We start from the raw sequence: 27,394 nt of genomic DNA, 5'->3' as shown, positions 1-27,394 counted from the left end.
AAGGTCTTGCCTTCGTCGCAGCCTCAAGTGGCCTCGATCGCCGACATCGTAAAAGAAGAGGTGCACCGATCGCTTGGAGTTCCTGAGGTGCAACCAGAACCGCCGCAGCCTCAGCCGCAAGCGATGAGCTACGCCGCCGTCGCCCGCTGTCAAGGTCCCCTTCCACGACCGCGCCAGGGCCCCGTAACGCCGCAATTCCGTCGACCACCACCGCCGTCGCCAGCACGCCCACACGTCGCCGAGCGCAGCTACCCGAGGAAGACAGACGTTTGGCGCGCTCCTGACCACCGCCCGCTCTGCTACCACTGCGGAGAAGCAGGTCATGTCTACCGACGATGCCCATACCGAGAGATGGGACTGCGAGGTTTCGCCGTCAACGCGCCGCGTCCACAGCTTGGAGAGCGCCCACGTGACATCGCCGACTACCTCGCCGCTACTCAATGGAGCTCTCGACGACCGTCGCGTTCGCCATCACCAGGCCGCTACCTGTCACCGCAGCGCCGACCATACACTGGCCCAGCCCGGGGCCGGACAGCGAGCCCATATCCGAAAAACTAAAAGCAGCAACCGATGGAGGTGCGGTTGCTGTTCGTCGAACTGACGAAGATCCTCCGCCACCGACGAAGTCGACGAAGAAACCATCTCGACGACCTAAAGACGACACGCCGCCGTCCCGACGAAGTCAGCAAGCCAAGACTACACCGATGAAAGACGACTTGACGACGCGACGTTCCAGCTTCAGTTCACCACGACGCAGCCGTGATCCGACGCCAAGACCTAACTGCAATGCCAGACAAAGAACCACCGACCTCGATGTGCTTCTCGACGGCCACGCGGTTACCGCCTTAGTGGCACACAGGGGCTGATTACTCCGTCATGAGTGGACACATCGCCGCCCAGTTGAAGAAGGTTAAGACTGCATGGGAAGGCCCTCAAATTCGCACCGCTGGAGGACACCTGATTACGCCGACTGGAATCTGCACGGCAAGAATAACCATTCATGACTGGACTTACCCTGCCACCTTCGTTATCCTCCAAAAGTGTTCTCGAGACGTCATTCTCGGTATGGACTTTCTGAACCAACACGGCGCAGTCATTGACCTGAAGTCGAAGTCAATAACGCTGTCGGAAGATAAAGCGATACCGCCAGAGAGCCCTCGTAGTCACCACGCCTTGAGTGTGCTCGAAGGCCAAGTGAGCATCCCGCCCCGCTCCAGCATTGTTATTTCGGTCGGCACCGAAATACCCGCTGACGCAGAAGGTGTCATCGAAGGCGACCAACGTCTCCTGCTAGACCGTGGAATTTCCGTCGCAAGAGGGATCGCTCGACTGCATAGAGGGAAAACTGAAGTGTTGCTGACAAACTTCAGCCCGGAGTTCAAGCACATCAACAAGGGCACGACGATCGCGTACATCGAGGAAATTGTGGAAACCAGTAATGCGTTTGCCCTCTCGGATTCCGCCGCGTCTACCCCGACGACCATGGTTCCCGAACCAGACTACGACATTAATCAAAGTCTCCCAGTGACTAAGCAACAGCAGCTTAGAAGTCTGCTCCGACGATACAAAGGCTGCTTTTCGACGTCATCGAGGATTCGACAAACACCAGTCGCCAAGCATTGCATATTCACCGAGGAGTACGCTCGACCACTCCGCCAAAGCCCTTACCGAGTTTCGCCGCGAGAACGCGAAGCTATAAGAGAACAAGTCGACGAAATTAACGCTGCGCGACGACATCATCCAGCCGTCGAAAAGCCCGTGGGCATCCCCTGTTGTCCTGGTGAAGAAAAAGGACAGAACCCTACGTTTCTGCGTCGATTATCGTCATCTGAACAAGATCACGAAGAAGGACGTATACCCCCTTCCACGAATAGACGATGCATTGGATCGGCTCTGCAACGCTAAGTACTTCTCCTCGATGGACCTCAAGTCTGGCTATTGGCAAATAGAAGTCCACGAAAGAGATCGCAAAAAGACCGCCTTCATCACCCCAGACGGCCTCTACGAGTTCAAGGTTATGCCATTTGGACTGTGCTCGGCGCCTGCAACGTTCCAGCGCGTGATGGACACGGTTTTAGCGGGATTGATATGGCAGACCTGTCTCGTTTACTTGGATGACGTCGTTGTATTCGCAGGAAATTTCGACGATCACCTTAGGCGGCTTGCCACAGTACTAGAGGCCATCAAGTCATCAGGGCTCACTCTGAAGCCAGAAAAATGCCGCTTCGCTTACGACGAGCTTCTGTTCCTAGGCCACGTCATCAGTAAATCCGGAGTACGCCCCAACCCGCTGAAAACAGCTGCCATCGCAAAGTTCCCGCAGCCCACCGACAAGAAGGCAGTGCGTAGATTCCTTGGCATGTGTACAGGCGCTTTGTCAAGGACTTTTCACGCATCCCTGAGCCGTTGACACATCTAACTAAATGTGATGTTGAGTTCAAGTGGGAAACGCCGCAGGCCGACGCATTTGAAGAACTCAAACGACGCATGCAGTCGCCGCCGGTACTTGCGCACTTCGACGAGTACACCGATACAGAAATTCATTTTGACGCCAGTAGCCTAGGCCTCGGTGCCGTTCTAGTCCAGAGGAAAAACGGAGTCGAACAGGTGATATCTTACGCTAGCCGGTCGCTGTCAAAAGCGGAAGGCAACTATTCTACGACCGAAAAGGAATGCCTCGCCATCGTTTGGGCTACAGCTAAATTTCGCCCTTATCTTTATGGCAGGCCATTCAAAGTCGTCAGTGACCATCACGCGTTGTGTTGGCTAGCGAGTATAAAGGATCTGGTAAACGAGACGGACACACGTCTTTTCGGTAACAAGGTCTAATTTATTCTGTCAAAAGAGAGAATTGAGCGGGCGCGCGCAGCGCGCCGGAAGTGGCGAGGGATTTAGAGAGCGAGAGGAGAAAAGAGGGAAAAGGAGCATAGAGAAGTGCGGTGCACGGACCCAGTGCGAAAGGAAAGCAGTAAATAATGCAACAAGAAAAGGGAGCTCGCGCACGACGTTCGGCACAGTGAGTCGGATCATGTGTCCGTGTGCCTGGTGTCCAAAACTCGCGAAGGTCCGCTTACGGGAGGCCCGCGGGACGCCCCGCGGAGTTGTTTATGGCTGCGGGGGTGGTGCGCAGCTCCATCGCCGCGCCGCTACAGATTGCTCCCCCCTTAGAGAGGAAGCTGAAGCGACGAACGATGCTCACAATGCACAAGTCGCAGCCCAGTGAACGCGACGAAGAGGTGACGAAGCGCGCACTTGCAAGGCGGAGTCCGCATGTTCCGGGAAGGCGAGATAATTAAGCGCCGGTGCCTCGCTGAATGCTGGCTTGAGTCGCTAAAGCGCGATTGTATCTCGTGTCCCATTTACGTCGAAGACGAAGTTAGAAGGAAAACGTTCTAAAACGGGGAATGGCCCGAGGTAGTGGGGCTGCAGCAACCCGCGCACAGGGCTGTAACGCACAAAAACATGTGTGGCTGTCTGCAAGTCCGAAGTGATGTACACTGCACGGGGTTTGTTAAAACGCGTAGGCTGCGGACGGAGGTTTTGGAACACATCGCGAAGCTGGTCGACGTACTCGCTTGCTGTTAGAGAGGAGGTGAGGGTGTTTTGTTCGAAGAAGTTGGCTGGCAGGCGAAGCGAGGTGCTGTAAACAAGCTCCGCAGTAGCGCAGGAGAGGTCCTCTTTGAAGGCAGATCGAATTCCGAGAAGCGTGAGCGGAAGTCTGTCAACCCACTTGTTTGGGCAGCTGTGCGCTGTGAGTGCTGCCTTGAGATGGCGATGAAATCTCTCGACAAGGCCATTTGTTTGAGCGTGGTAGGAGGCAGTTCGCAAGCGTGCTGTTCCGAGAAGTTAAAGTAGCTCCCTGAAAAGGGACGATTCGAATTGCCGGCCTCGATCAGTGACAACTTTCGTTGGACAGCCAAATCGGGATACCCAAATGGAAACAAAAGCTGCGGCGACAGTAGCTGCAGACATGTCGGGGATAGGTGTCGCTTCGGGCCAGCGTGTAAAGCGGTCGACACATGTCAGAAGATAGCGATGGCCTTGGCATGGGGGTAGCGGGCCGACAATGTCGACGGGCACAACGGAGAAACGTTCGTCGGGTTCCAAGAAAGGTTTTGTAGGGGGGACAGGGTACTGCTGAACTTTCGCGCGCTGACAAGGTGCGCACGAGCGGACCCAGTCTCTGATATCTGCGTTCATGCCCGGCCATACGAAGCGTGATGAGACAAGCTTTTGGGATGCGCGAATGCCTGGGTGTGCAAGAGTGTGATAAGAGTCAAATATTTGCTTGCGGAATGAGGTGGTTAGGTAAGGCCGAGGTGTGCCCGTGGAGGTGTCGCAAACAATTTGCACATCTTCAAAGGTAACTAATTCAAGCTGAAGAGATGTTGACGCGTCACGTAGGTGACGGAGCTCAGAATCACTAGCTTGTTCTGTAGCCAATTCTCGCAGGTTGAAAGGAAATGATGTTGAGATAGAGCTCTTGGAGCGACTGCGCGTGATAGCATCCACGCGACTGAGAGCGTCAGCTGGTGAGTTGTCAACGCCGCTGACGTGGCGTATGTCAGTTGAAAACTCTGAGATGAAGGCGAGCTGGCGCACCTCGCGTGGAGTGTATAATGATTCAGAGCGGCCGATTGAGTAGGTGAGAGGCTTGTGGTCGATGAATATTGTGAACGAGCGGCCTTCAAGTAGGTGTCGGAAATGCCTCACGGCGAGAAATATGGCGAGCAACTCACGGCCGAAAACACTGTAGCGTGTTTGTGCGGGGGTCATGCGTTTTGAGAAAAAGGCAAGGGGCTGCCACCCACCGTTTACTTTTTGTTGCAGTACCGCTCCGACCGCAGAGCTGGAAGCATCCGTCATGAGCGACAACGGATAGTTGGGATTGGGATGAGCTAGCAGTGTGGCATCGGCCAAAGCGTGCTTGATAGAATTGAAAGCTTCATTTGTTGTGCTGTCCCAGGGCAGTGCGGTTGACGATTGTTTGCCGCAGAGCAAACGCTCGAGGGGTTCCAGCAGCATAGCACAGTTTCTAATGAATCGGCAGTAAAAGTTTACCAGGCCTAGAAACTGGCGCAGCTTAGTGATTGAAGCTGGCTTGGGGAACTCCATGATGGCTTGCACTTTGTGGGGAAGAGGGCGGATGCCGTTGTTATCCAAGCGATGGCCGAGAAAATCAAGTGATGGTACTCCGAACTCGCTCTTTGCAGTGTTGACGACGATACCATTTGCTGATAGGCGCTTAAAAAGCTGATGGAGATGTTGGAGGTGCTCTTCGTGGGATGAGCTTGCCACAAGCAAGTCGTCAACGTAGGCGAAAACGAACGGCAGACCACGTGTGACTGTGTCGATGAACCGCTGTGATGTCTGTGCGGCATTTCGGAGACCGAAAGGCATTCTCAAAAATTCAAAGAGGCCAAATGGGGTAGTAATTGCTGTTTTTGGAATGTCTTCTTGTGCGACAGGAATTTGGTGAAAGGCTCGCACCAGGTCAATTTTGGAAAACACTGTAGTGCCATCCAGTGCCGACGTGAAATCTTGGATGTTAGGCAGTGGGTACCGATCCAGAATGATTTTTGCGTTCAGTGATCGGTAGTCCCCACACGGCCTCCAGTCACCTGATTTCTTGGGGACCAAATGAAGCGGGGACGCCCAGCTGCTGGACGATGGTCGTACGATTCCAAGTTCTAACATGTGTTCGAACTCTGCTTTGGCAATATTGAGTTTGTCCGGGGCGAGTCGTCGTGGGCGAGCAAATACAGGTGGACCAGTTGTTATGATGTGATGACGTACATCATGTTGTACGGGCTTTGTCCAGTCTGGTGGTCGCGTGAGGTTGGGAAACTGTTGAAGGATGCAAGCAAAAGGATCACCAGCAATTGTTGTGGTTGGGGCGACTATAGGCGAGTCACAGGAAACGACGCCATGAACAGACAGCAACGTAGCAGTGTCCAGCAGGCGTTGGCGTTTCACATCGACGAGCAGTCCATGGTGGTCCAGGAAATCAGCGCCAATAAGAGCACAGCGAACATCAGCGACGAGGAAAACCCAACGGAACACGCGGCGCAGGCCAAGATTCAGGGTGAGGGACCGCGACTTGTAAACAGGTATCCTGTTACCGTTGACAGCTTGAAGATAGGAGGTCGGCGGTGTAGTTCGGTCGGAACGTTGCGCGGGAATAATGCTGACCTCCGCCCCGGTGTCCACCAGGTATCGCTGGCCTGTGGTTCTGCCCATGACATGAAATAGGCGACTTTTGCTTTGGCCCCGACCGGTTGTCGCCATTAAAGGTCGGCCGGCTGGTTTCCCTGCCATGCACAAGGACGGAGGCAGTGGCGCGCCTCCTGGCCGAAGCGGCGGTGATAAAAGCATACCCGTGGTGGCGTTTGAGACCGGGAGCGTTCTTCTCTTGGACGCCGTGATCTACTCGAGCTGCGGTACCTTCCGTGACGGGGTGAAGTGCGATGACGCTCCGCAGCACAAACTAATTGTTCAAGGCGATTGCAGAGCGCGTCGATGGGAGAATCGACGGAGGATGATGTTTGCGGCGGTGAACTCGCAGTGGTGCTTGATGATGTTACGTTGCACACCGCTGGCGTCACCACCTCCATGACTTTGTCGGCCAAGCTGGCCAGGCTGTTGAGGTCCATCACCGTGGCTGTAGCGAGTACCATCTGAACGTTTACTGGAAGGCGCTGCATGAACAGTTCCCGCAGGAGGCGGTCATCGCTTACTGCTGTGTTGTCGCTCATGAGCTGTCGCATACGGCGAAGGAGCTGGCTTGGCCGACGGTCTCCCAAGTCCTCTGCGGAGAGCAACTGTTGCATGCGGGCTCGCTGCGATGTTGTTGTGCGCTCGAGAAGTGCGGCCTTAAGATCGCTGTATGGAGTGGCGGGAGGTGGTCCAGAAAGCAGGTCGGCAACTTCTGCAGCAGTAGGCGACAGTGCCGAAACAACTAGGTGGTACTTGCGTTCTTCCGTGCGAACGCCAGAGAGAATAAATTGCGATTCCGCTTGCAGAAACCAAACTGCAGGGTTGCGGTCCCAGTATGGTGGGAGTCGGATGGAAACCGCGGAGACGTCTTGTTGCTCTGTCGTGCCTGTAGGTTCAGTGTCTGGTTGCATCTCGTTGCTGTGCATGGCTCCACAATAACTTCGGCAGTGCCGCGAAGAAAACTACGGGTCACCACTTTGTAGAGCCGTGGTAAGCGAGACGGACACACGTCTTTTCGGTAACAAGGTCTAGTTTATTCTGTCAAAAGAGAGAATTGAGCGGGCGCGCGCAGCGCGCCGGAAGTGGCGAGGGCTTTAGAGAGCGAGAGGAGAAAAGAGGGAAAAGGAGCATAGAGAAGTGCGGTGCACGGACCTAGTGCGAAAGGAAAGCAGTAAACAAAGTAACAAGAAAAGGGAGCTCGCGCACGATGTTCGGCACAGTGAGTCGGATCATGTGTCCGTGTGCCTGGTGTCCAAAACTCGTGAAGGTCCGCTTACGGGAGGCCCGCGGGACGCCCCGCGGAGTTGTTTATGGCTGCGGGGGTGGTGCGCAGCTCCATCGCCGCGCCGCTACAGATCCTTCAGGACGACTGGCGCGGTGGAGGCTCAGACTACAAGAATACGACATCACTGTAACCTACAAGTCCGGACGAAAACACTCCGATGCCGATTACCTATCACGCGCCCCCATTGACCTACCGCCGCAAGATGACGAAGATGACGACGCCTTCCTTGGCATGATAAGCGCGGAAGACTTCGCTGAACAGTAACGGGCAGACCCGGAGCTAAAAGGCCTGGTGGAATATTTGGAAGGGCACACCGACGTTGTCCCCAGGGCATTTAAGCGCGGACTATCTTCCTTCACGCTTCAAAACAATCTCCGCGTGAAGAAGAACTTTTCACCAGTGCGCGCCAACTACATTCTTGTTGTCCCGTCAGGACTTCGTCCAGAAGTATTGCACGCCCTACATGACGATCCGACCGCTGGACACCTCGGTTTTTCCCGGACACTCTCGAGGATACAACAAAAGTATTATTGGCCGCGTCTGACCGCCGACGTCGCCCATTATGTCAGAACATGCTGAGACTGTCAGCGACGTAAGACACCGCCGACAAGGCCAGCCGGATTACTATACAGCCAATCGAGCCTCCTTGCCGACCATTCCAGCAGATCAGGATGGACTTGCTGGGACCCTTTCCGACGTCAACAACCGGAAATAAGTGGATCGTCGTGGCGACAGACTACCTCACCCGCTTCGCTGAAACTAAAGCACTGCCGAAAGGTAGCGCAGCCGAAGTGGCGAAATTTTTTGTCGAAAACATCCTGCTTCGACATGGCGCCCCAGAAGTCCTCATCACCGACAGAGGAACGGCCTTTACAGCGGAGCTCACCCAAGCCATTCTGAAATACAGTCAGACAAGGCACAGGAGGACCACGGCCTACCACCCGCAGACGAATGGTCTTACGGAGCGGCTGAATAAGAGCCTCGCCGACATGCTAGCGATGTACGTCGACGTCGAACAGAAGACCTGGGATGCCGTCCTGCCGTACGTAACATTTGCTTACAACACGGCGGTCCAAGAAACCACAGATCACGCCGTTTAAGCTGGTTTACGGCAGGAACCCGACGACGACGCTCGACGCCATGCTGCCCCACGTCACTGACGAAAAGAATGTTGACGTCGCTAGCTATCTCCAGCGCGCCGAAGAAGCCGGACAGCTCGCCCGCCTACGGATCAAGAACCAACAGAGGACCGACAGCCGACACTACAACCTCTGACGACGCTTTGTTGAGTACCATCCCGCCGACCGTGTTTGGGTTTGGACACCGATACGCCGACGAGGACTCAGTGAGAAACTACTCCGACGCTATTTCGCACCCTACAAGGTCATTCGACGTATTGGCGCTCTGGACTATGAGGTCGTGCCAGACGGCATTTCGCATTCACAGCGGCGCCGCGCACGATCTGAAGTGGTCCACGTGGTGCGCCTTAAACCCTTTTACGGACGCTGACGAAATTCCTTATTTTCTTTTGTTGTTTTCTTTGCTACGGGTGTTTTTATTTCGCTTGTATGTAGCATCGGGTCGATGCTTTTTAAGAGGGGGGTATTGACACGTGTACTTATCTTCATCGGGCGACCACGTTTCGCCGCTTAACTGTAATCGCACAGCGAGGGACGCGCCTGAATGTATCCGATGTTTCTGGAAAGTTATCGATGCTTCTACCCGGCTGTCTGTTGTCGCCGAACCTTGTGTTATCTGATTTCATCGCGTAACGCGAATGGTGTAGAACTTTGTGGAAGGCACACGGGTGCGAACGATTAGTCTGGAACATTCGATGACTGCTCTATAAAAGCCGACGCGCTTGACCCGCTGATCAGATTTTCGACGATCGCCGACTGTTTTCGCCGCTATCGTTGTGCTTTAAGTGTAGCCTGTTTTGTGGGCACAGGTTCGCCCAATAAAAGCTAGTTTTGTCTTTCACAGTACTGCTACTGTGTTCTTTCTTCACCGTCACTACCACGTGACAATATGGGTTGCCGAATAAGTCTCGCAGCTTTTGCTTAAGCGAATCCCAACTGGCGAGCTCACCTTCGTGTGGCCAAAACCAAACTTGAGGTGTGCCACCGAGGTAAAAGACTACGTTGGCGAGCATGATAGTAGGGTCCCACCGGGTATTACGGCTGACGTGTTTATACAGGCTGATAGTCCTCGACGTCTTCCCTATCTTTGCCCGAGAATACGCCAGGATCATGGGGAGCGGGGAGAGTGCTGTAGGTGGTCAAAGTGGCAGCAGGTGTCGGAGACAGCCGAGTCGAGTTGTCATCGCCGGGAGCCATGAAGGAAGGCTCGATGTACCGTCCACTGCGAAGCTCCATGACCAGGTACAGGGAACGTCCACCTAGATATGTTACGTAGGAAGACGCAGACGAAAAGTTGTATACAAGTATATTTACAAGGGAATATGCTGCACTTGGCCAAGAGGCAACAGGCCGCGCTAGCCTCCAATCATCGTCGTCTTCTCACTGCTCGCCTCTTCGTCATCGCAAATACTGTTCCGTATCACTATAAACAAGATAATGCGCGAGGTGTGTGCAATCGTGAAGCTGCACCAGCTTCTCCACAATACTTGCCTGCCTGTCTCACATGAAAACGCTGGTGTGCTCTCAATTTCTTATTCCACTTCCAGCAAATCGCCTCCCAGTTCGTCGCATGCCACATTCACAGCTATTGCTGCCAAACCTCTTGTGATAAGCATCTTCGCCAATCTGTTTTACAGCACGTGGGGTGTAGTGCTGTTTGTAGTGTACTGCATGCTTTTAATAGGCGATAATCATTCCCTGCTGCAGGCGACATGATGTGAGCATCACGTTTCACTTCGGCGGCATCTAGTGTCGCCCACCAGCTCGATGTCATTTTGGTTTCCCGTGGCGGTTTAAAACACTATGCAGTAGGAAAATGTGCCAGCATGTGAAATGAAGTAGAAACATACAAGTCTCATTGAAGGCTATTTGCTATTCGGGTTGTATACGATTCCCGAGTTTTTTATTAGAAATTATTGAATAGCTTTTTATGTTCGAATGTAACGCATAGGACTGTTCCGAATGATTCTGCTGCTGGCTTTTGCGCTGAGGTCCACCAGTTCCTAAGCAATTTAAAACACTGTTTTGATATCTTCTGCTTAACACGTCCCTAGCTGTCAGTCGAGATAAACACCCCATTCAGGGCAGCCTGTAAATCTGCTAACTCGATTCAAACCAGCAAATTTTTGTTTGGACACTCTCGCCATGTTTTTATCCCATTAAAACTGAGTGGTGCATGTTGTAGCACACTTATCTCCTTCAACGAACAAAGCAAATTTGTATATATCCCTATGTGTATGTGAGGCATGCCACTGCTTTAACTGCCTCATTATATTCATTATGATAGTGTACCGGATGCCTGAAAGCGGTGCCACTTATCTATACAAGCTGCTCAATTGAGCACTTGCGAACGGCATTACGTGCAGGTTTGAAATATAAGATAAGCATAACCTGTTTTTCTGTGAAATCAGACTTGAAAATAATTGCATTTTGTTTAGACCCCTAGAAAACAGCCGAAGGACCCACTACCTTCTTTTTTAAATAGACAAGTTATGGGGTTTTACGAGGGAAAACAATAATATACGATTATGAGGCACCTGCGGCATTTCAGTTTTCGCAACCTAGGGTTCTTCAACATGCTCCTAAATGTAAGTACATGAGTGTTTTTCGTTCTCGGCCCCATCACATTCTGTGGCTTGGATTGAACCCGGGAGCTCTAATTTAAAAGGTCATTGCCATAGCCACTGTTGCCACTAATTAAGCTACCGCACTGGCTTTCTTTTTAACGCATGAACTGGCAAAAAAAAATTTAGGCAGCTTACAGGCTAAAAAACAGTATACATGATTGTTAAATAAAACTCTTTTTAGCAGACGAGGCCCGACCTAATAAATGACACCGTACCAATTACTCCGCATTCTGTTACCCGAGCAAGATGCAAAAGTGAATGCAATGTTGCACTTGATTTTTCTTTTTCCTCTCAGTATACTTCATGTAAAACTAACAGGGCAACGAAGTGCTGGATGATGCAGATATGTTTTATTTGTTAAAGTGGCCAGCAGCAAGCTTCTTTTTCTTTTTCTTCTGCTTTTTGCATGAACTACTGATGGAAAACTATATGCGCAAGAATACATGAGACACATAATGCTTGTAGAACGAGCAAAATAATTGTCCTCCAAGGCAGCTTACAATAACAGCAGAATAAAAGCTGACAATGTGGCGGCAGTACACACGCAATCACCGCCAGGCATAGAACCACAGAAAGGAAATTATTCTTAAGTTTCTCACAGAGTCCTAGTCGGTGTATCGGGGTCCAAACCCAAACATGGTCGCCGGGCTGGTACTCGACGAATCCTTGTCGAAGGTTGTAGTGTCGGCTGTCGGTGCGCTGCTGGTTCTTGATCCGTAGGAGGGCGAGCTGTCGGGCTTCTTCGGCGCGCTGGAGATGCGTAGCGACGTCAAGATTTTCCTCGTCAGTAACGTGCGGCAGCATGGCGTCGAGCGTCGTCGTCGGGTTCCTGCCGTAAACCAGCCTAAATGGCGTGATCTGTGTTGTTTCTAGCACCGCCGTGTTGTAAGCGAATGTTACGTACGGCAGGACCCCATCCCACGTCTTGTGCTCGACGTCGACGTACATTGCTAGCATGTCGGCGAGGGTCAGGCGCTCCGTGAGACCATTCGTCTGCGGCAGGTAGGCAGTTGTCCTCCTGGACTTGTCTGGCTGTATTGCAGAATGGCTTGCGTGAGCTCTGCTGTAAAAGTCGTTCGTCTATCGGCGATGAGGACTTCTGGAGCACCATGTCGCAGCAGGATGTTCTCGACGAAAAATTTCGCCACTTCGGCTGCGCGGCCTTTCGGTAGAGCTTTAGTTTCAGCGAAGCGGGTGAGGTAGTCCGTTGGCACGACGATCCACTTATTCCCGGAAGTTGATGTCGGAAACGGTCCCAAGTCCATCACGATCTGCTGAAAAGGTCGGTAAGGAGGCTTGATCGGCTGTAGTAATCCCGCTGGCCTTGTCGGTGGTGTCTTGCGTCCCTGACAGTCTCGACATGTCTTTACGTAACGGGCGACATCGGCGGTTAGGTGCGGCCAGTAATACCTTTCTTGTATCCTCGATAGCGTCCGGGAGAAACCGAGGTGCCCAGTAGTCGGATCGTCATGTAGGGCGCGCAGTACTTCTGGACGCAGCGCCTATGGAACACGGTAGTTGGCGTGGGCTGGTGAGAAGTTCTTCTCCACGAGTAGGTTGTTTTGAAGCGTGAACGAAGACAATCCACGCCTAAATGCCCCAGGGACAACGTCGGTGTGCCCTTTGAAATACTCAATTAGAGCTTTTAGCACCGGGTCTCCTTACTGTTCGGCGAAGTCTTCCGCGCTTATTATTCCAAGGAACGCGTCGTCATCCTTGTCACCTTGCGGCGGTGGGTCTATGGGGGCGCGTGATAGGCAATCGGCATCTGAGTGGTTTCGTCCGGACTTGTATGTTGCAGGGATGTCGTATTCGTGTAGTCTGAGGCTCCACCGTGCCAGCAGTCTTGAAGGGTTGTTTAAGTTAGCTAGCCAACACAACGAGTCATGGTCGCTGACCACTTTGAATGGCCTGCCATATAGGTATGGGCGAGATGTCGCTGTAGCCCAAACGATGGCGAGGCATTCATTTTCGGTTGTAGAATAATTGCCTTCCGCTTTTGACAACGACCGGCTAGCGTAAGCTTTCACGGGTTCATGTCCATCTTTTCTCTGGACTAGGACGGCACCGAGGCCTAAACTACTGGCGTCAGTGTGTATTTCGGTATAGGCGTGCTCGTGGAAGTGCGCAAGTACTGGCGACGACTGCATGCGTCGTTTGAGTTCTTGAAAAGCGTCGGCCTGCGGCGTTTCCCACTTGAACTCGACGTCACATTTAGTTAGCTGTGTCAGTGGCTCAGCGATGCGTGAGAAGTCCTTGACAAATCCCCTGTAGTAGGCACACATGCCAAGAAATCTACGCACTGCCTTCTTGTCGATGGGCTGCGGGAACTTTGTGATGGCCGCGGTCTTGTGCGGGTCGGGGTGGACTCCAGACTTGCTGATGACGTGGCCTAGTAACCAAAGCTCATCGTAAGCGAAGCGGCACTTTTCTGGCTTCAGAGTGAGCCCTGATTACTTGATGGCTTTAGTACTGTTGCAAGCCGCCTAAGGTGATTGTCGAAATTTCCGGCGAAGACAACGTTGTCATCCACGTAAACGAGACAGGTCTGCCACTATAATCCTGCTAAAACCGTGTCCATCACGCGCTGGAACGTTGCAGGCGCCGAGCACAGTCCAAATGGCATAACCTTGAACTCGTAGAGGCCGTCTGGGGTGATGAAGGCGGTGTTTCGCGATCTTTTTTGTGGAGTTTTATTTGCCAGTAGCCAGATTTGAGGTCCATCGACGAGAAGTATTTAGCGTTGCAGGGCCGATCCAATGCGTCGTCTATCCGTGGGAAGGGGTATACGTCCTTCTTCGTGATCTTGTTCAGACGACCATAATCGACGCATAGACGTAGGGTTCCGTCCTTTTTCTTCACCAGGACAACGGGATGCCCACGGGCTTCTCGACGGCTGAATGATGTCGTCGCGCAGCATTTTGTCGACTTGTTGTCTTATAGCTTCACGTTCTCGCGGCGAATCTCGGTAAGGGCTCTGGCGGAATGTACGAGCGCCCTCCTAGGTTATTATGCGATGCTTGGCGACTGGTGTTTGTCGAATGCTCGATGACGTCGCAAAGCAGCCTTTGTATCGTTGGAGCAGACTTCTGAGCAGCTGTTGCTTAATCACGGGGAGACTTGGATTAATGTCGTAGTCTGGTTCGGGAACCATGGTCGTCGGGGTAGATGCGGCGGAATTTGAGAGGACAAAGGCATTACTGGTTTCCAGAATTTCCTTGATGTACGCGATCGTCTTGCCCTTGTTGATGTGCTTGAACTCCTGGCTGAAGTTTGTCAGAAACACTTCAGTTTTCCCTCTATGCAGTCGAGCGATCCCTCTTTATTGCGACGCAAATTTCATGGTCTAGCAGTAGACGTTGGTCGCCTTCGATGACGCCTTCTACGTCAGCGGGTGTTTCGATGCCGACCGAAATAACAATGCTGGAGCGAGGCGGGAGGCTCCCTTGACCTTTGAACACACTCAAGGTGTGGTAACTACGAGGGCTTTCCGGCGGTATCGCTTTATCTTTCGACAGCGTTATTGACTTCGACTTCAGGTCGATGATTGCGCCGTGTTGGTTCGGAAGTCCATACGGAGAATAACGTATCGTGACCACCGTTGGAGGATAACGAAGGTGGCAGGGTAAGTCCGGCCATGAATGGTTATTCTTGCGCTGCAGGTTCCAGTCGGCGTGATGAGGTGTCCCCCAGCGGTACGAATTTGGGGGCCTTCTCATGCGGTCTGAACTTTCTTCAACTGGGCGGCGATGGGTCCACACATTACGAAGTAATCGGCCCCTGTGTCCAAAAAGACTTTAATTGCGTGGCCTTCGAGAAGCACGTCGAGGTCGGTGGTTCTTTGGCGTTGCAGTTAGGTCTTGGCGTCGGATCACGGTTGCGTCGTGTTGAACTGAAGTTGGAACGTCGCGTCTTGAAGTCGTCTTTCGTCGGTGTAGTCTTGGCTTCCTGATTTCTTCGGGACGGCGGCGTGTCGTTATTGTGTCGTCGAGTTGGTCTCTTCGTCATCTTCGTCAGTTCGACGAACAGCAACCGCACCTCCATCGGTTGCTGCTTTTAGTTTTCCGGATATGGGCTCTTTTAGCAACACTTTATTTGGGCCTAGTTGGTACATAATTCTGAACTAAACGTAACAGCGCAAACACCTAAGACCAGCCACAAAAAGTGTGTGGTGTCTTTCTTTTTGTGTCTCGTCTTAGGTGTTTGCACTGTTACGTTTAGTTCGGATATGGACTCGCAGGGTGGCCCCGGGAGGGGCCTGTGTATGGTTGACGCTGCGGCGACAGGTAGCGGCCTGGTGACGGCGAACGGGACGGTCGTCGAGGGCTCCACTGAGTGGCGGCGAGGTAGTCGGCAATATCGCGAGGTCGTTCGCCAATCTGTGGTCGCGGCGCGTTAACGGCGAACCCTCGGAGTCCCATCTCCCTGTCTGGGCATCGACGGTAGATGTGACCCGCTTCTACGCAGTGGTAGCAGAGCGGGCGTTGGTCAGGAGCGCGCCAAACGTCTGTCTTCCTCGGGTAGCTGCGCTGGGCGACGGGTGGGCGTGCTGGCGGCGGCGGCGGTGGTCGACGGAATTGCGGCGGTACAGGGCCTTGGCGCGGTTGTGGAGGGGGACCTTGACGGCGGGCGACGGCGGCGTAGGTCATCGCTTCTAGCTGGGGCTGCGATGATTGTGGTTGAACTTCGGGAACTCCGAGCCATCGCTGGACTTCTTTGACAATTTCGGTGACTGAGGCCACTTGAGGTTGCGATGAAGCGAAGTTTCTTTGAAGCTCCTCTCGTACGACAGCCTGGATGGTCTCGCGCACGTCGTCGGTGGCCATTGATTGAACTCCGGCGCAGCTTGTTGGCTTGGTCCGTCGGTCGAATTGCCGGTTCCGCAATTCCAGTGTCTTCTCGATGCTCGTTGCCTCACGAAGAAATTCGTTGACAGTCTTCGGTGGGCTTCTTACCATTCCGGCGAAAATTCCTCCTTTACACCACGCATCAGTAGGCGGACATTCTTCTCCTCTGACATTTCTGTGTCAGCGTGGCGGAACAGACGGCTCATTTCCTCAGTGAAGATCGCGATCGTTTCATTCGACAGCTGCGCTCTGCTCTCCAGTATAGCTTGGGCTCGCTCTTTTCGCACGACGCTTGTAAATGTTTGCAGGAAGCCGCTTCGGAACAGGTCCCACGTCGTCAAGGTGGCTTGTCGATTCTCGAACCGCGTCCTGGCGGGGTCCTCCATTGCGATATAGACATGTTGCAGCTTGTCGCTTGCCCAGCTGTTAAACGTAGCGACCCTCTCATAGGTTTCCAGCCAGCTTTCCGGGTCCTCAAATGTGGAACCCCGGAACGTCGGTGGTTCCCTGAGCAGCTGCAGCACGATGGGGGACGCTGGGGCTGCCATTGGGGTTGCCTTGGCCACAATCTTCTTGGTCGTCTCAGATAGAAGTCCGTGCTCCCGGGGCAGCTGTTTGAAGACGGCGGCTTGTTCGATGCTCCGGGAGTACGTTGGTGTTCTCTTTGCTGTCTGGGCTTGGATCACGGCTTGTCGGGGGCGTCCGGTACATGAACAAAAAGCACGCGTCCACCAGATCTTACGTTGTGGTGACGTTGAAGAACACAGTAGCAATACTGTGAACGACAAAACTTTTATTAGGTGAACCTGTGCCCACAAGACAGGCTACGCTTATAGCACAACGATAGCGGCGAACACGGTCGGCGATCGTCGAAAATCTGATCAACAGGTCTAGCGCGTCGGCTTTTATACATCAATCGTCAAATGTTCCAGAATAATCGTTGGGACCCGCGTGCCTTCCACAAAGTTCTACACCATTCGCGTCAGGTGATGAAATCAGGTAACATAAGGTACGGCGAAAACAGACAGCGGATTTCTATCCGCATCGATAACTTTCCAGAAATTTCGGATACATGCAGGCGCGTCCCGCGCTGTGCGATAACATTTGTTAGGCGCCGAAACGTGGTTGCCCGATAAAGATAAGTACACGTGTCAATATAAATACGCGTCATATGCAATTAGGAACACCATTTGAGTGGTCTGATCGCAAACAGCAGTGCGCGAAGCAGTACGAACGACTCCGCTGAGCAGAATCGCCAGCAGCTTTCAATGGTGCGACCTTGATGCGGCCCAATCTACTTCAATCGAGCACTTCCACAGTATTTTTCATCGGTCGCCTCATTGCAAAGCATGCGCTGTTTCGGCCGCTCATCCTACTCATCCATATCCTAGAGCACTACACAGGAGGTGGCGCCGAGCACGGCAATGCGAAGCCACAGTAACACACAAAGATGTGACGTCTCCGAGACACATTTGTTCTGTGGACGCACCACATGCAGAATGGCATCCAAAAATGAAGAAAAAGAAAAGGATTCCGTTAGGAACTGATTATGACAGTAGTGCTGACTGAAAGAAACTGAGAAAAGGGGGACGGGGGAAGGGCCAGGACCAAAATTATGTCAGCCAAGGAAGAGTGGGCATGGCCTCCGAGACTGGAGGATAGTATGTTCCCCCTAATTTGGGAGGCTATAAAGTGGGCCACTGGAAGCCAAGCCTGGCCAAGCTAGCGGAAAATCCAACATGGCGGCCTCTGAGGCTGGGTAGGTGGCACGGAGGAAGGAAACTAAGGAGAGGCCCTGACTGCACTCTTTGTGAAGCTAAAGTGAAGCCGGAAGTTCTCGTTGCTCATGGCGTTGCTCCGCCTATCAGGCCAGCTTTCCTCTCTTGTTTACATTTGTCTCGAAACCACACCGCGTTGCGCGCAACCGTGCTGCTCGGACCCGCGCGCTCCGCAGCAATACTAAGCAATTGTTAGCACATTAGCATGATTCCGTGAGAAAGGGCAACATTTCCCGCGTATATTCCTTCGTCCGTAGCCATTGCCGTGGCGCGGTACATTGCATACAGCTTTATATGCGCGTTCATTTCACGAATTTTAGTTCCTCCTGTCCCACCTGGCCACAGCTACATCTGGGATAGCGCGGTCCAGATAACGCAGCGCAACAAAACACTAAGACCAACGCAAACCTGCCCGCACGGCGCCTTTGCCACGGTACGAAACCTACGGAGCAACACGTGTGAGTGCACAGAACCAAAACAAAGCCGCCATTGTGGCCCGAAAGGCGTGGCCGCTACGGCAAAAAAATAAAAAATCAGCAAAAAAGGAGAGCGTACTACGTCACTTCCTCCACACTTTTCTCCTAGCGCACGGAGGGGGTAGGGTCTCTCAGTTTCCTTCCGCCATGGTAGGTGGCTTCACGAGCACATCATAATTGGATTTCTCCACTCATTTTGCGCATGCGCGAGGAGCAGTGATTGTGAGAGAGAAATGCGGGGACTTTCAGTCCTTGAGATTTCTCTTCGCCTAGATACTACGGGGAAGAAAGTTGTTAGCTCCGTTCGTCCCTAGCCGAGCTGGCAGCATAATCGACAGCATGCGTTGAAGGTGATCTGTGGCGTGGCCGGCAAGGTGAAGAAGCCGTGTCCAAGGTGAGTTTGTTGCTATTTTGTTGCGACGGCAGCACACTAAATTTTATAGTCGCAGGGGGATACATTTGGAAGTGAGGTGTTTTTTCGGATGACTTTAGTGGCAAAGCATTACATCGTGCCGATGCATTTGTTCATTACTGTCGTTCAGCAAGGTCACCATACCGCACGCTTCAGGAGATTCGCGGGAACGGAAACAGTTTATGAATTCGACTGCCGTGCCGATGCGAGTTTGTTGCTTTTTTTTGTCTTTGCGGCGGTAGCATATTAAATTCTGATAGTCGCAGGGGGATACGTTTGAATGTGAGGTGTTTTCTCGGATGACTTTAATGACAAAGCATTATGTCGTACCGATGCATTGTTCATTAGTGTCGTTAAGGGATAAGAAAAGAGCAGATTGGGTGAGGGAACAAACGCGAGTTAATGACATCTTAGTTGAAATCAAGAAAAAGGGCATGGGCAGGACATGTAATGAGGAGGGAAGATAACCGATGGTCATTAAGGGTTACGGACTGGATTCCAAGGGAAGGGAAGCGTAGCAGGGGGCGGCAGAAAGTTAGGTGGGCGGATAAGATTAAGAAGTTTGCAGGGACGGCATGGCCACAGTTAATACATGACCGGCGTTGTTGGAGAAATATGGGAGAGGCCTTTGCCCTGCAGTGGGCGTAACCAGGCTGATGATGATGATGTCGTCGAGCATGCCACACACTTCAGGAGAATCGCGGGAATGGAAACAGTGTATGAATTCAACTGCCGTGCCGATGCATTAGTTCTTAATGTAACTGAGCATACGACACACTTGGACATTCATGGGAATGGAACATTTTGTACTTTGTATGTGAAAGTACTAAAATTTGCGTCGCCATGCAATCTAAGCTGCAGGTCGTTGTGAGAGCTGCACAGCCACACTGGCAAAGCACTACGCTCTGCGGATGAATACGGAACAAATGTATGCTAAAGAAAAATGGTTGTCATGCAATTTCATAGCAGTAGACCTTTGTGAAAGCTGTACAGTAACACTGATATTGGCTACGCGGTTTGTGCAATCAGCCAGCTTTTCCAGATTCAGAAATGGCTTAAGACCGGAGAAAAATTTCTAAAACTACGGGACGGCAACTTTATTTGATAAATCATAGTTTGAATGTTTCCGGTAGAAGCACCTGCACCAATTTAAACTAAGTTGCAGTAAAAGTTGGACTTCAGAAAGTAAGTGCGTCAACATTACACCAACGATAAACGCAATTCCACTACACGGATGACTTGTCTTGTATGAAAACATTGTTTTCACCTTTTTCTCTCCTGTTCGCCACATAAGCATGCGGATTAAGACGAAGTCTCACTGTTTAGTGCGATGCGTTTGTCACTGGCTGACGTACCACAAACTAATCGCTATCAATGTGGTATAATGAGCATTAAAAAGTTCTCTTCAGCTCCTACTTTGCGACTGATGAGCCGGGTGTGCTTACATAGGTGCGGATCCACCTCCAGAGGATCATCACTGAATGGCAGTTTTTTTTTACGGGAGTATGGACACCTGCATAAACAGTCTTCTATTTTACTGACTGCACATAGGTTACCAGACTTTTTATCAATATTTTAAATCACCCACACAGGCATACGCTATCCTTTTCCTTTAGATAAAGAGGGATAAACACCGACAAAATGATCCCGCTCAGAAAGCTTGAACGTGTATGCGTTTTCTGTCCGCAGTGACGGACAAGATTGCTCAAGCGTTGCATAATGCAGTTTGCCTAAAGTTAGCTTCGCCTCAAGGCACCAGTGTCGCGCGATCACGCATACGCAAAGTATTGTGGCGAAGAGTGGAAAGCGGCCACTGTCGGATGATATAGTGTGATATACGTGCGCACCTGCCGTCACGTTCCTGTCGCAGTACAAGCATGGGGACGCCGTACTTTCACGTACAGAGTACAAAATGTTCCATTCCCACGAAACTCCACGTGTGTGTGTTGTGTGCTTAGTTACAATAAGAACTAATGCATCGGCACGGCAGTTGAATTCATAAGCTGTTTCTGTTCCCGTGATTCCCCTGAAGTGTGTGGCATGCTCAACGACAATAATGAGCAATGCATCGGCATGACGTAATGCTTTGCCATTAAAGTCATTCGAGAAAACGCCTCACGTCGAAACGTATCCCCCTGCGACTATCAGAATTTAATATGCTACCGCTGAAAAAAAAAGCAACAAACTCGCATCGGCACGGCAGTTGAAATCATAAAATATTTCGTTCCCGCGAATCTCCTGAATTTAGTGTGCGGTATGCTGACCTTGCTCAACGACACTAATTAATTGCATCAGCGCGATCTAATGCTTTGCCACCAAAGTCATCCGAGAAGACACCTTACATCCAAACATATCCCCTGCGACTATGAAAATTTAATATGCGACCGTCGCAACAAAATAGCAACAAACTCACCTCGGACGCGGCTTTTTCGCCTTGCCGGCCACGCATTCTGTCGATTCTGTGCAGCCAGCTTCGCTAAGGACAAATGGAGCTAACAACTTTCTTCCCCGTTGTACCTAGCGAAGAGAGATCTCAACCGAAAGTCCCCACATTTCTCTCTCGCAACCACTGCTCCTCGCGCATGTGCGGAAAGAGCGGAGAATTCCAATTACGGTGTGCTCGTGGTGGCTTCTAGATTCAGAACGAGTGATTTCATCCAGAAAATCGAACTTTGGGGGCTAAGTTCTTTTGAAAAATTGGTCGCGCAAATGCATTAGCTCTATGGGAACCCTGACGGTGCATTTATTAAGTTCGGAATATCCATCAAGTCCACATTTTTGGAGTCCGAAAGATGTGTTGGCAACTGTAGTGAACTAATTTTGGCTCCCCCTTAAACTTTGTTTAACAAGATTTTACTGATTGACAAGCTGCTATTTCCTCCCTTTTATGTGATTGCAGATTTTTCTGCTCTTTGCCCTAAACCACACCTCGCCTTGGAGTGAACATGTCGAGTAGCTTTCATTACCTTCATTGTGGCTAGACATTGAGCTGCTTCCTGCAATGTTTCTGTTAACACTGCTAAGCTTGCTTCACTCACTTGTGTTTTGGAATACCAGCGGCAACACGTTAAGAGCACATTGAATTGAAATGACTAGGTGGGGTGATGAAATTAAGAAATTCGCAGGTGCAAGTTGGAATTGGTTGGCGCAGCACAGGGGTAATTGGAGATCGAAAAGAGAGGCCTTCGTCCTGCAGTCGACTTAAAGGGCCCCTCACCAGGCCCCATAGCAAATTTTGGTTATACGCTGGAAGTTGTTACATGTCCTCTAGGGAGTGTTCTGTCGGGAAAATTTTTCAGATCGACTCATTACTAGCCGAGATAGAAATATTTCAGTGTCGTGAACCCATGATTTCAGCAAGCAGGCTCCATTGCCAAGCAAGGTGCTCTCTCCGCTCGCTCCGTCTAGCCTGCGCAAGCAAAATTTCTTCCCTGCGTTCTCCCACACTGGACCTTGAGGATCGCGTGATGCATACGTCACAGGCCCCGCCTTCATTTTTTTTCTCGCTTTTTTTTTTTCGGCGCTACGCACTTCCGCTGACGGCGTCGCGCGCGAGTTCTCTCGTTCACGCAGCGCATGAATTTGCGCTCTGTGCACAAGGAAACATGACCAGTGGTATAATTCAATGCTACACGAATACTGAGGCAGAACAAGCGTATCACAGAGCATGATCACGCGCTGGAAAATGGTAGAAAATGACATAGTTTCAGTACCTGCACATGTGACCGCACAACTGTGGGAACAAGCAGGCTAAGCAGAAGTACATCTCTCTTGCTTCAGTGCGAAGTAAAGCACAAAACATTCAGATATTCCGTTTGTGTGTTTTAGTATTTCTCAATACTTCAATTCGTCGATTCAAGCAACAGATTGCACACATAACAGATGTTGTCTTGAATAATTCTCGAAGTCGCGTGTCACCAGCGACGTCACACTGCGGACACGACTAGGTAGGCGCAGAGGTACGACTACGTCACTGTTCGGCTTGGAGCGTGTCGGCCGCGAGGAAAAGGAAACACGGCGTTTGGTTTGAAATTTCACATCTTTCTGCGGAGCGTAGCGATGCAATATTCTGCAGGCACGATTATTATCGTGCAATGTATGCTCTGGGCTTCTCAGTTCAACATGGCCAGACCTGTTGAGGGGCGCTTTAAAATAGGTTGATGTTGATGATGATGATGGTGATGATGTGCAACATTCTTGTTGCAATGACAGTTCAATTATAGGGTTGACCGACACATTCTTTGCACCTTCATCATGCCCAAGGATTAAAACTATGGAGAGGCCAATCTTGTTGCCCAGTAATGGTAGTATATCAGTTTCAGCCTCTGTTTGCCCCTGCACACAACCATTGATTTCATTGATTACGAGAAAGCGTTTGATTCTGTCGAAACCTCAGCAGTCGTGGAGGCATACGGACCCAGGGTGTAGGCGAGCCGTATGTAAAAATACTAAAAGATATCTATAGCGGCTCCACAGCCACAGTAGTCCTCCATAAAGAAAGCAACAAAATCCCAATAAGAAAGACGTCAGGCAGGGAGATACGATCTCTCCAATGCTATTCACAGCGTGTTTACAGGAAATATTCAGAGATCTGGATTGGGAAGAATTGGGGATAAAAGTTAATGGAGAATACCTTATAGTACCCTTCGATTCGCTGATGATATTGCCTTGCTTAGTAACTCAGGGGACCAATTGCAATGCATGCTCACTGACCTGGAGAGGCAAAGCAGAAGAGCGGGTCTAAAAATTAATCTGCAGAAAACTAATGTTTAACAGTCTCGGAAGAGAACAGCAATTTACAATAGGTAACGATGCACTGGAAGTGGTAAGGGAGTACATCTACTTAGGGCAGGTAGTGACGGCGGATTCGGATCATGAGACGAAAATAATCAGAAGAATAAGAATGGGCTGGGGTGCGTTTGGCAGGCATTATCAGATAATGAACAGCAGGTAGCAATTATCCGTCAAGAGAAAAGTGTATAATAGCTGTGTCTTACCAGTACTCACCTACGGGGCAGAAACGTTTAGGCTTACGAACAGGGTTCTACTCAAATTGAGGACGACGCAACGAGCTATGGAAAGAAGAATGATGGGTGTAACGTTAAGGGATAAGAAGAGAGCAGATTGGGTGAGGGAACAAACGCGAGTTAATGACATCTTAGTTGAAATCAAGAAAAAGAAATGGGCATGGGCAGGGCATGTAATGAGGAGGGAAGGTAACCGATGGTAATTAAGGGTTACGGACTGGATTCCAAGGAAAGGGAAGCGTAGCAGGGGGCGGCAGAAAGTTAGGTGGGCGGATGAGCTTAAGAAGTTTGGAGGGACGACATGGCCACAATTAGTACATGACCAGGGTTGTTGAAGTATGGGAGAGGCCTTTGCCCTGCAATGGGCGTAGCCGAGCTAATGATGATGATGATGCACACTGCCATTGGCTTCAGTGTTGTCACCTGTATATATACATTCCGCTGAATAAAGAGGGGGTCTTTTTCCGTTGTGGCCATGACTGTCTTCATGGTCCCTCTGCAGCTTCCGCCAAAGTACAACAGTATTGACAGAGTAACTTGGAGTTTGGGCTATTCAAGACGCACGAATGGATCAATGCCTGTAGTGATTGCAAATATGAATGACTCCTCGACCGAGCACCCAACACAGTCCTCTAGTTTATTTGAAGGAACGCACAAGTTAAAGTCTAGTGCATGCACCATACAACCAGAAATGTACATTCTTTCATCAGGGAGCATAACAGATAGCGTGAACCACCATATTTCCCATATTATTACATAAAAGAAGCTGCAACAGATGCATATTTGAGGACGCCTTCAATGCATACTGAAATTGCAAACGCTTTTAATGTGTGCTTCCAGGCAGGTTCGTTTTGCAACCTTCATGCCCATAGGAAGGTTTATAGAACCATAGAGTGCTTCATACTATGGGTCAGGCCCAGTTTTTTTAGTGCATCATCATACCTTGCTGGTGAAGCAGCGCACTGACACGGACACAGTGAAGACAAACAGGAAAAGACGACACTCGCTGCTGTCTTTTCCTGTTTGCCTTCACTGTGTCCGTGTCAGTGCGCTGCTTCACCAGCAAGGTATGATGATCACTGACCAACTAGCCCAACTTTCCACTTTACTGAACTTTTTGAGTGCACTTTGTTGGCTGCACCATTGAATTTGTGTGATGATGTAGCAGTGCGCATTCATCAGTGCAACTTAGATGGTATTACAAGCTTTAGCATTTACATGCGATAGCCCACTAAAAAGAAGTTCAACTTGTTTCATGCTTTTGTGCAGTGCCACTGCATTACAGTGTTGTTTGTTGCGCAAGATCACTCTGTGTGTATGATGTGCATTTGCATGCTCTGCCTATGCAGCCTCTCCACACTTCTCGATTTTGTCTACGAAGTGCCTTAGTTCGCGCATCATGTGCTGCACTCTAAGAAAAGTTTACACGCTTTGGAGTGTATATTTGCCGCGCAACAAAAATCGTCATCTGTCTTGCCGGCATTTCCTTTCTTGAAAGCACTGCGCTCGTTACTTTCCTGTCAGGAATGCTATGTCATGCTGATAACTTGCATGCCGTTCGTTACTGGAAAGTACTGGGCTCGGCGCGTTAAAGAAAGGAAATGCGGACAAGACAGATGACGATTGTTGTTGTGTGGCAAATATAAACCCCAAACGGTGCAACTTTTTTTAGAGTGTGCGAAGTACTGCGACCTCTGTTATGATTGTTAGGTGAAATGCACTAAAGTTTTTTTTTATTTGCTTCACATTGTAGCACATACAGCAGCAAACGTTTTCGAGACAGATACACATTTGCTTATTTTTATGCTTGCTTTTCCCTTGACGTGCATTGAAGTGTGGCATGAGTATACATAACTGAAAAAAGGGGGGGGGGGGGGGGGCATGGGTAAGAACGAATGTGGTGTTGTATTCTTGCCTTCTAGCACCATTTCCCTTCGTGATCCATGTGAGTATTTTGTGGTTCTTGCATTTTCAGGAGTGCTACGTGCAGCTCTCATTGCACAATCCGACGCCACATGTGACTCATGTGACGCTACTACCAGTTGATCAAGCCGTTGAAGGGACCACTGCCAAGGTAGGCAAAGTGAGCACTGCTGCAGCTTGCAGAGTATGGTTGTGCATTAACTGAGATTCTAGAATTGAAACTGAATCAGTGGTACAACATTGTAGAGGGTAGCGCACTGACCCATGTCATCAATTCTGCGAGGGTTTCACAAATATGAGAAATTTGGAGTGAATGCAACTTTTGCTATGCTATATGTTGGGATACAAAAACACACATGTACATGCACGCATTCGCACACAACAAAACACTCAGAAATGGACCCTCTCCATGCACACAAGTGCTCACTACCAACTGTTTAGCATTTTCAGTACAGGTACCCACAGTTATACACCATGGCTGTGCACGCACAGGAAAGCAACACGAAAGCTACTTGTTTTCAAGCTCTTATCTGATACTGCTTTATTCACAGTCTAAGAAAGTGGCCTCCGCAGGGAACAAGGAAAGCGAAGGTTCACTGATGCTCAGGTTATGAAAAAAAAAAGCATCCAAGGCCAAACAGGCCATTCTTTTTAAAGGGACCCTGAAACAATTTTGACAATTTCATACAGATGTACTGAGTCGTTAGGTTAGGTCCTTCTAATCCTTAAGTGACGCATTGAAGCAATAACTGTTAACTTTTGTTAGCCGGTGAAACAAGGTCACAGAAAAAAGATAAGTATGCGTGTCAGTATACTTTCAACGTCTGAAACGTCAGGCATTCTCGGCAGCTTTAATGAAGATTTGTACAGCATGGCAGTACTTACCCCTCGTCTATCCTGGTGTCTACACAGCACTGTAGTTCCTCGGTACAAACTCGCTGTAAAATATTTCATTGCTTAACCAGGTCTTTGTAAGTACGGCTATATTGGGATCGACTTAAAACAGCAAGCTCTCAAGCTGAGTAGCGTTTTTTACGACACTGCGACACTTTATATTTGGAATGGACCTTTCCAGAAATGCGCCTGCACTGTCAGCAGTCGCCGCAAGGCAGTATGGGAAGTTAGAGCGCTGGCCACTGCTACCACCAGAAACTCGCCTGTTTGCGGCGCTCCCTTCTTCTGCAATGCCTTGCACCTAACCACCAGCCGAGGGAGTTGGGCACTGTGGGAGAATGTAGCGCCGGGCCACATGTAGCTCGCATTCTGCAGGCAAGGCAAACAGGTGAGTCTCCAGCAGCCAGCGCTCCAACTTTCCCCCATCCGCCACTGACGATGTGCGTGCATTTATGAAAAGGTCCGTTAAGAAAGGCGCTCTGTTTATTTTACAGTCATTTCGTTTTACCAAGTTTCCAGCGTTTCTCCTCATCTTAATCCCACCCAAAGATTACACTGTCCGGATGTAGCTTTCTGAACCCAGGTTGACTTCGGCGACGTTTATTTTTTCCATTTCACACTTTGCGATAGCTTTTCCTTATGCCATAAATTTTGTGGAAGTCTTCTGCTACAGAAAGCATTATTCCACTTTACTTTGTGGGATTACACGCACATCCCGATATCTCTGGAGCAGCCATGCGGTTATCACGCGATAATCACGTGCTCGCTCG

The 27,394-nt window shown here is 50.5% G+C and overlaps 2 protein-coding genes across 6 annotated transcripts in view; one reads left to right on the top strand and one right to left on the bottom strand.

Annotated features, from left to right (window-relative positions):
• Positions 1 to 27,394, top strand: part of DCTN4-p62 (dynactin subunit 4) — a 438,984-nt gene that overhangs the window by 308,859 nt on the left and 102,731 nt on the right. For 4 of the 5 annotated variants that reach the window (XM_065444866.2, XM_070538189.1, XM_065444869.2 and 1 more), the window contains one exon: positions 25,783 to 25,881. The exons of the other annotated variant lie outside the window; for it this stretch is intronic. In XM_065444866.2, coding sequence (XP_065300938.1) covers positions 25,783 to 25,881 — 99 coding nt within the window. The remainder of the gene's footprint in view (positions 1 to 25,782; positions 25,882 to 27,394) is intronic. 5 annotated transcript variants of the gene reach the window in all.
• On the bottom strand, positions 6,183 to 7,142 carry LOC135912383 (uncharacterized). The gene has a single exon (XM_065444828.2). It carries the CDS (start codon positions 7,140 to 7,142, stop codon positions 6,288 to 6,290), a length of 855 nt encoding a protein of 284 aa, XP_065300900.2. The 3' UTR covers positions 6,183 to 6,287.

The sequence above is a fragment of the Dermacentor albipictus genome, chromosome 5 (genome assembly GCF_038994185.2).
Source record: "Dermacentor albipictus isolate Rhodes 1998 colony chromosome 5, USDA_Dalb.pri_finalv2, whole genome shotgun sequence".
NCBI lineage: Eukaryota > Metazoa > Arthropoda > Arachnida > Ixodida > Ixodidae > Dermacentor > Dermacentor albipictus.
The sequence above is the reverse complement of the archived record's forward strand: the minus strand, read 5'-3'. Positions and strand labels throughout refer to the sequence as shown.

Bases quoted from the DNA above. Each gene is read 5' to 3' on its own strand.
- LOC135912383 (XM_065444828.2), bottom strand. From the start codon at position 7,142: ATGCACAGCAACGAGATGCAACCAGACACTGAACCTACAGGCACGACA.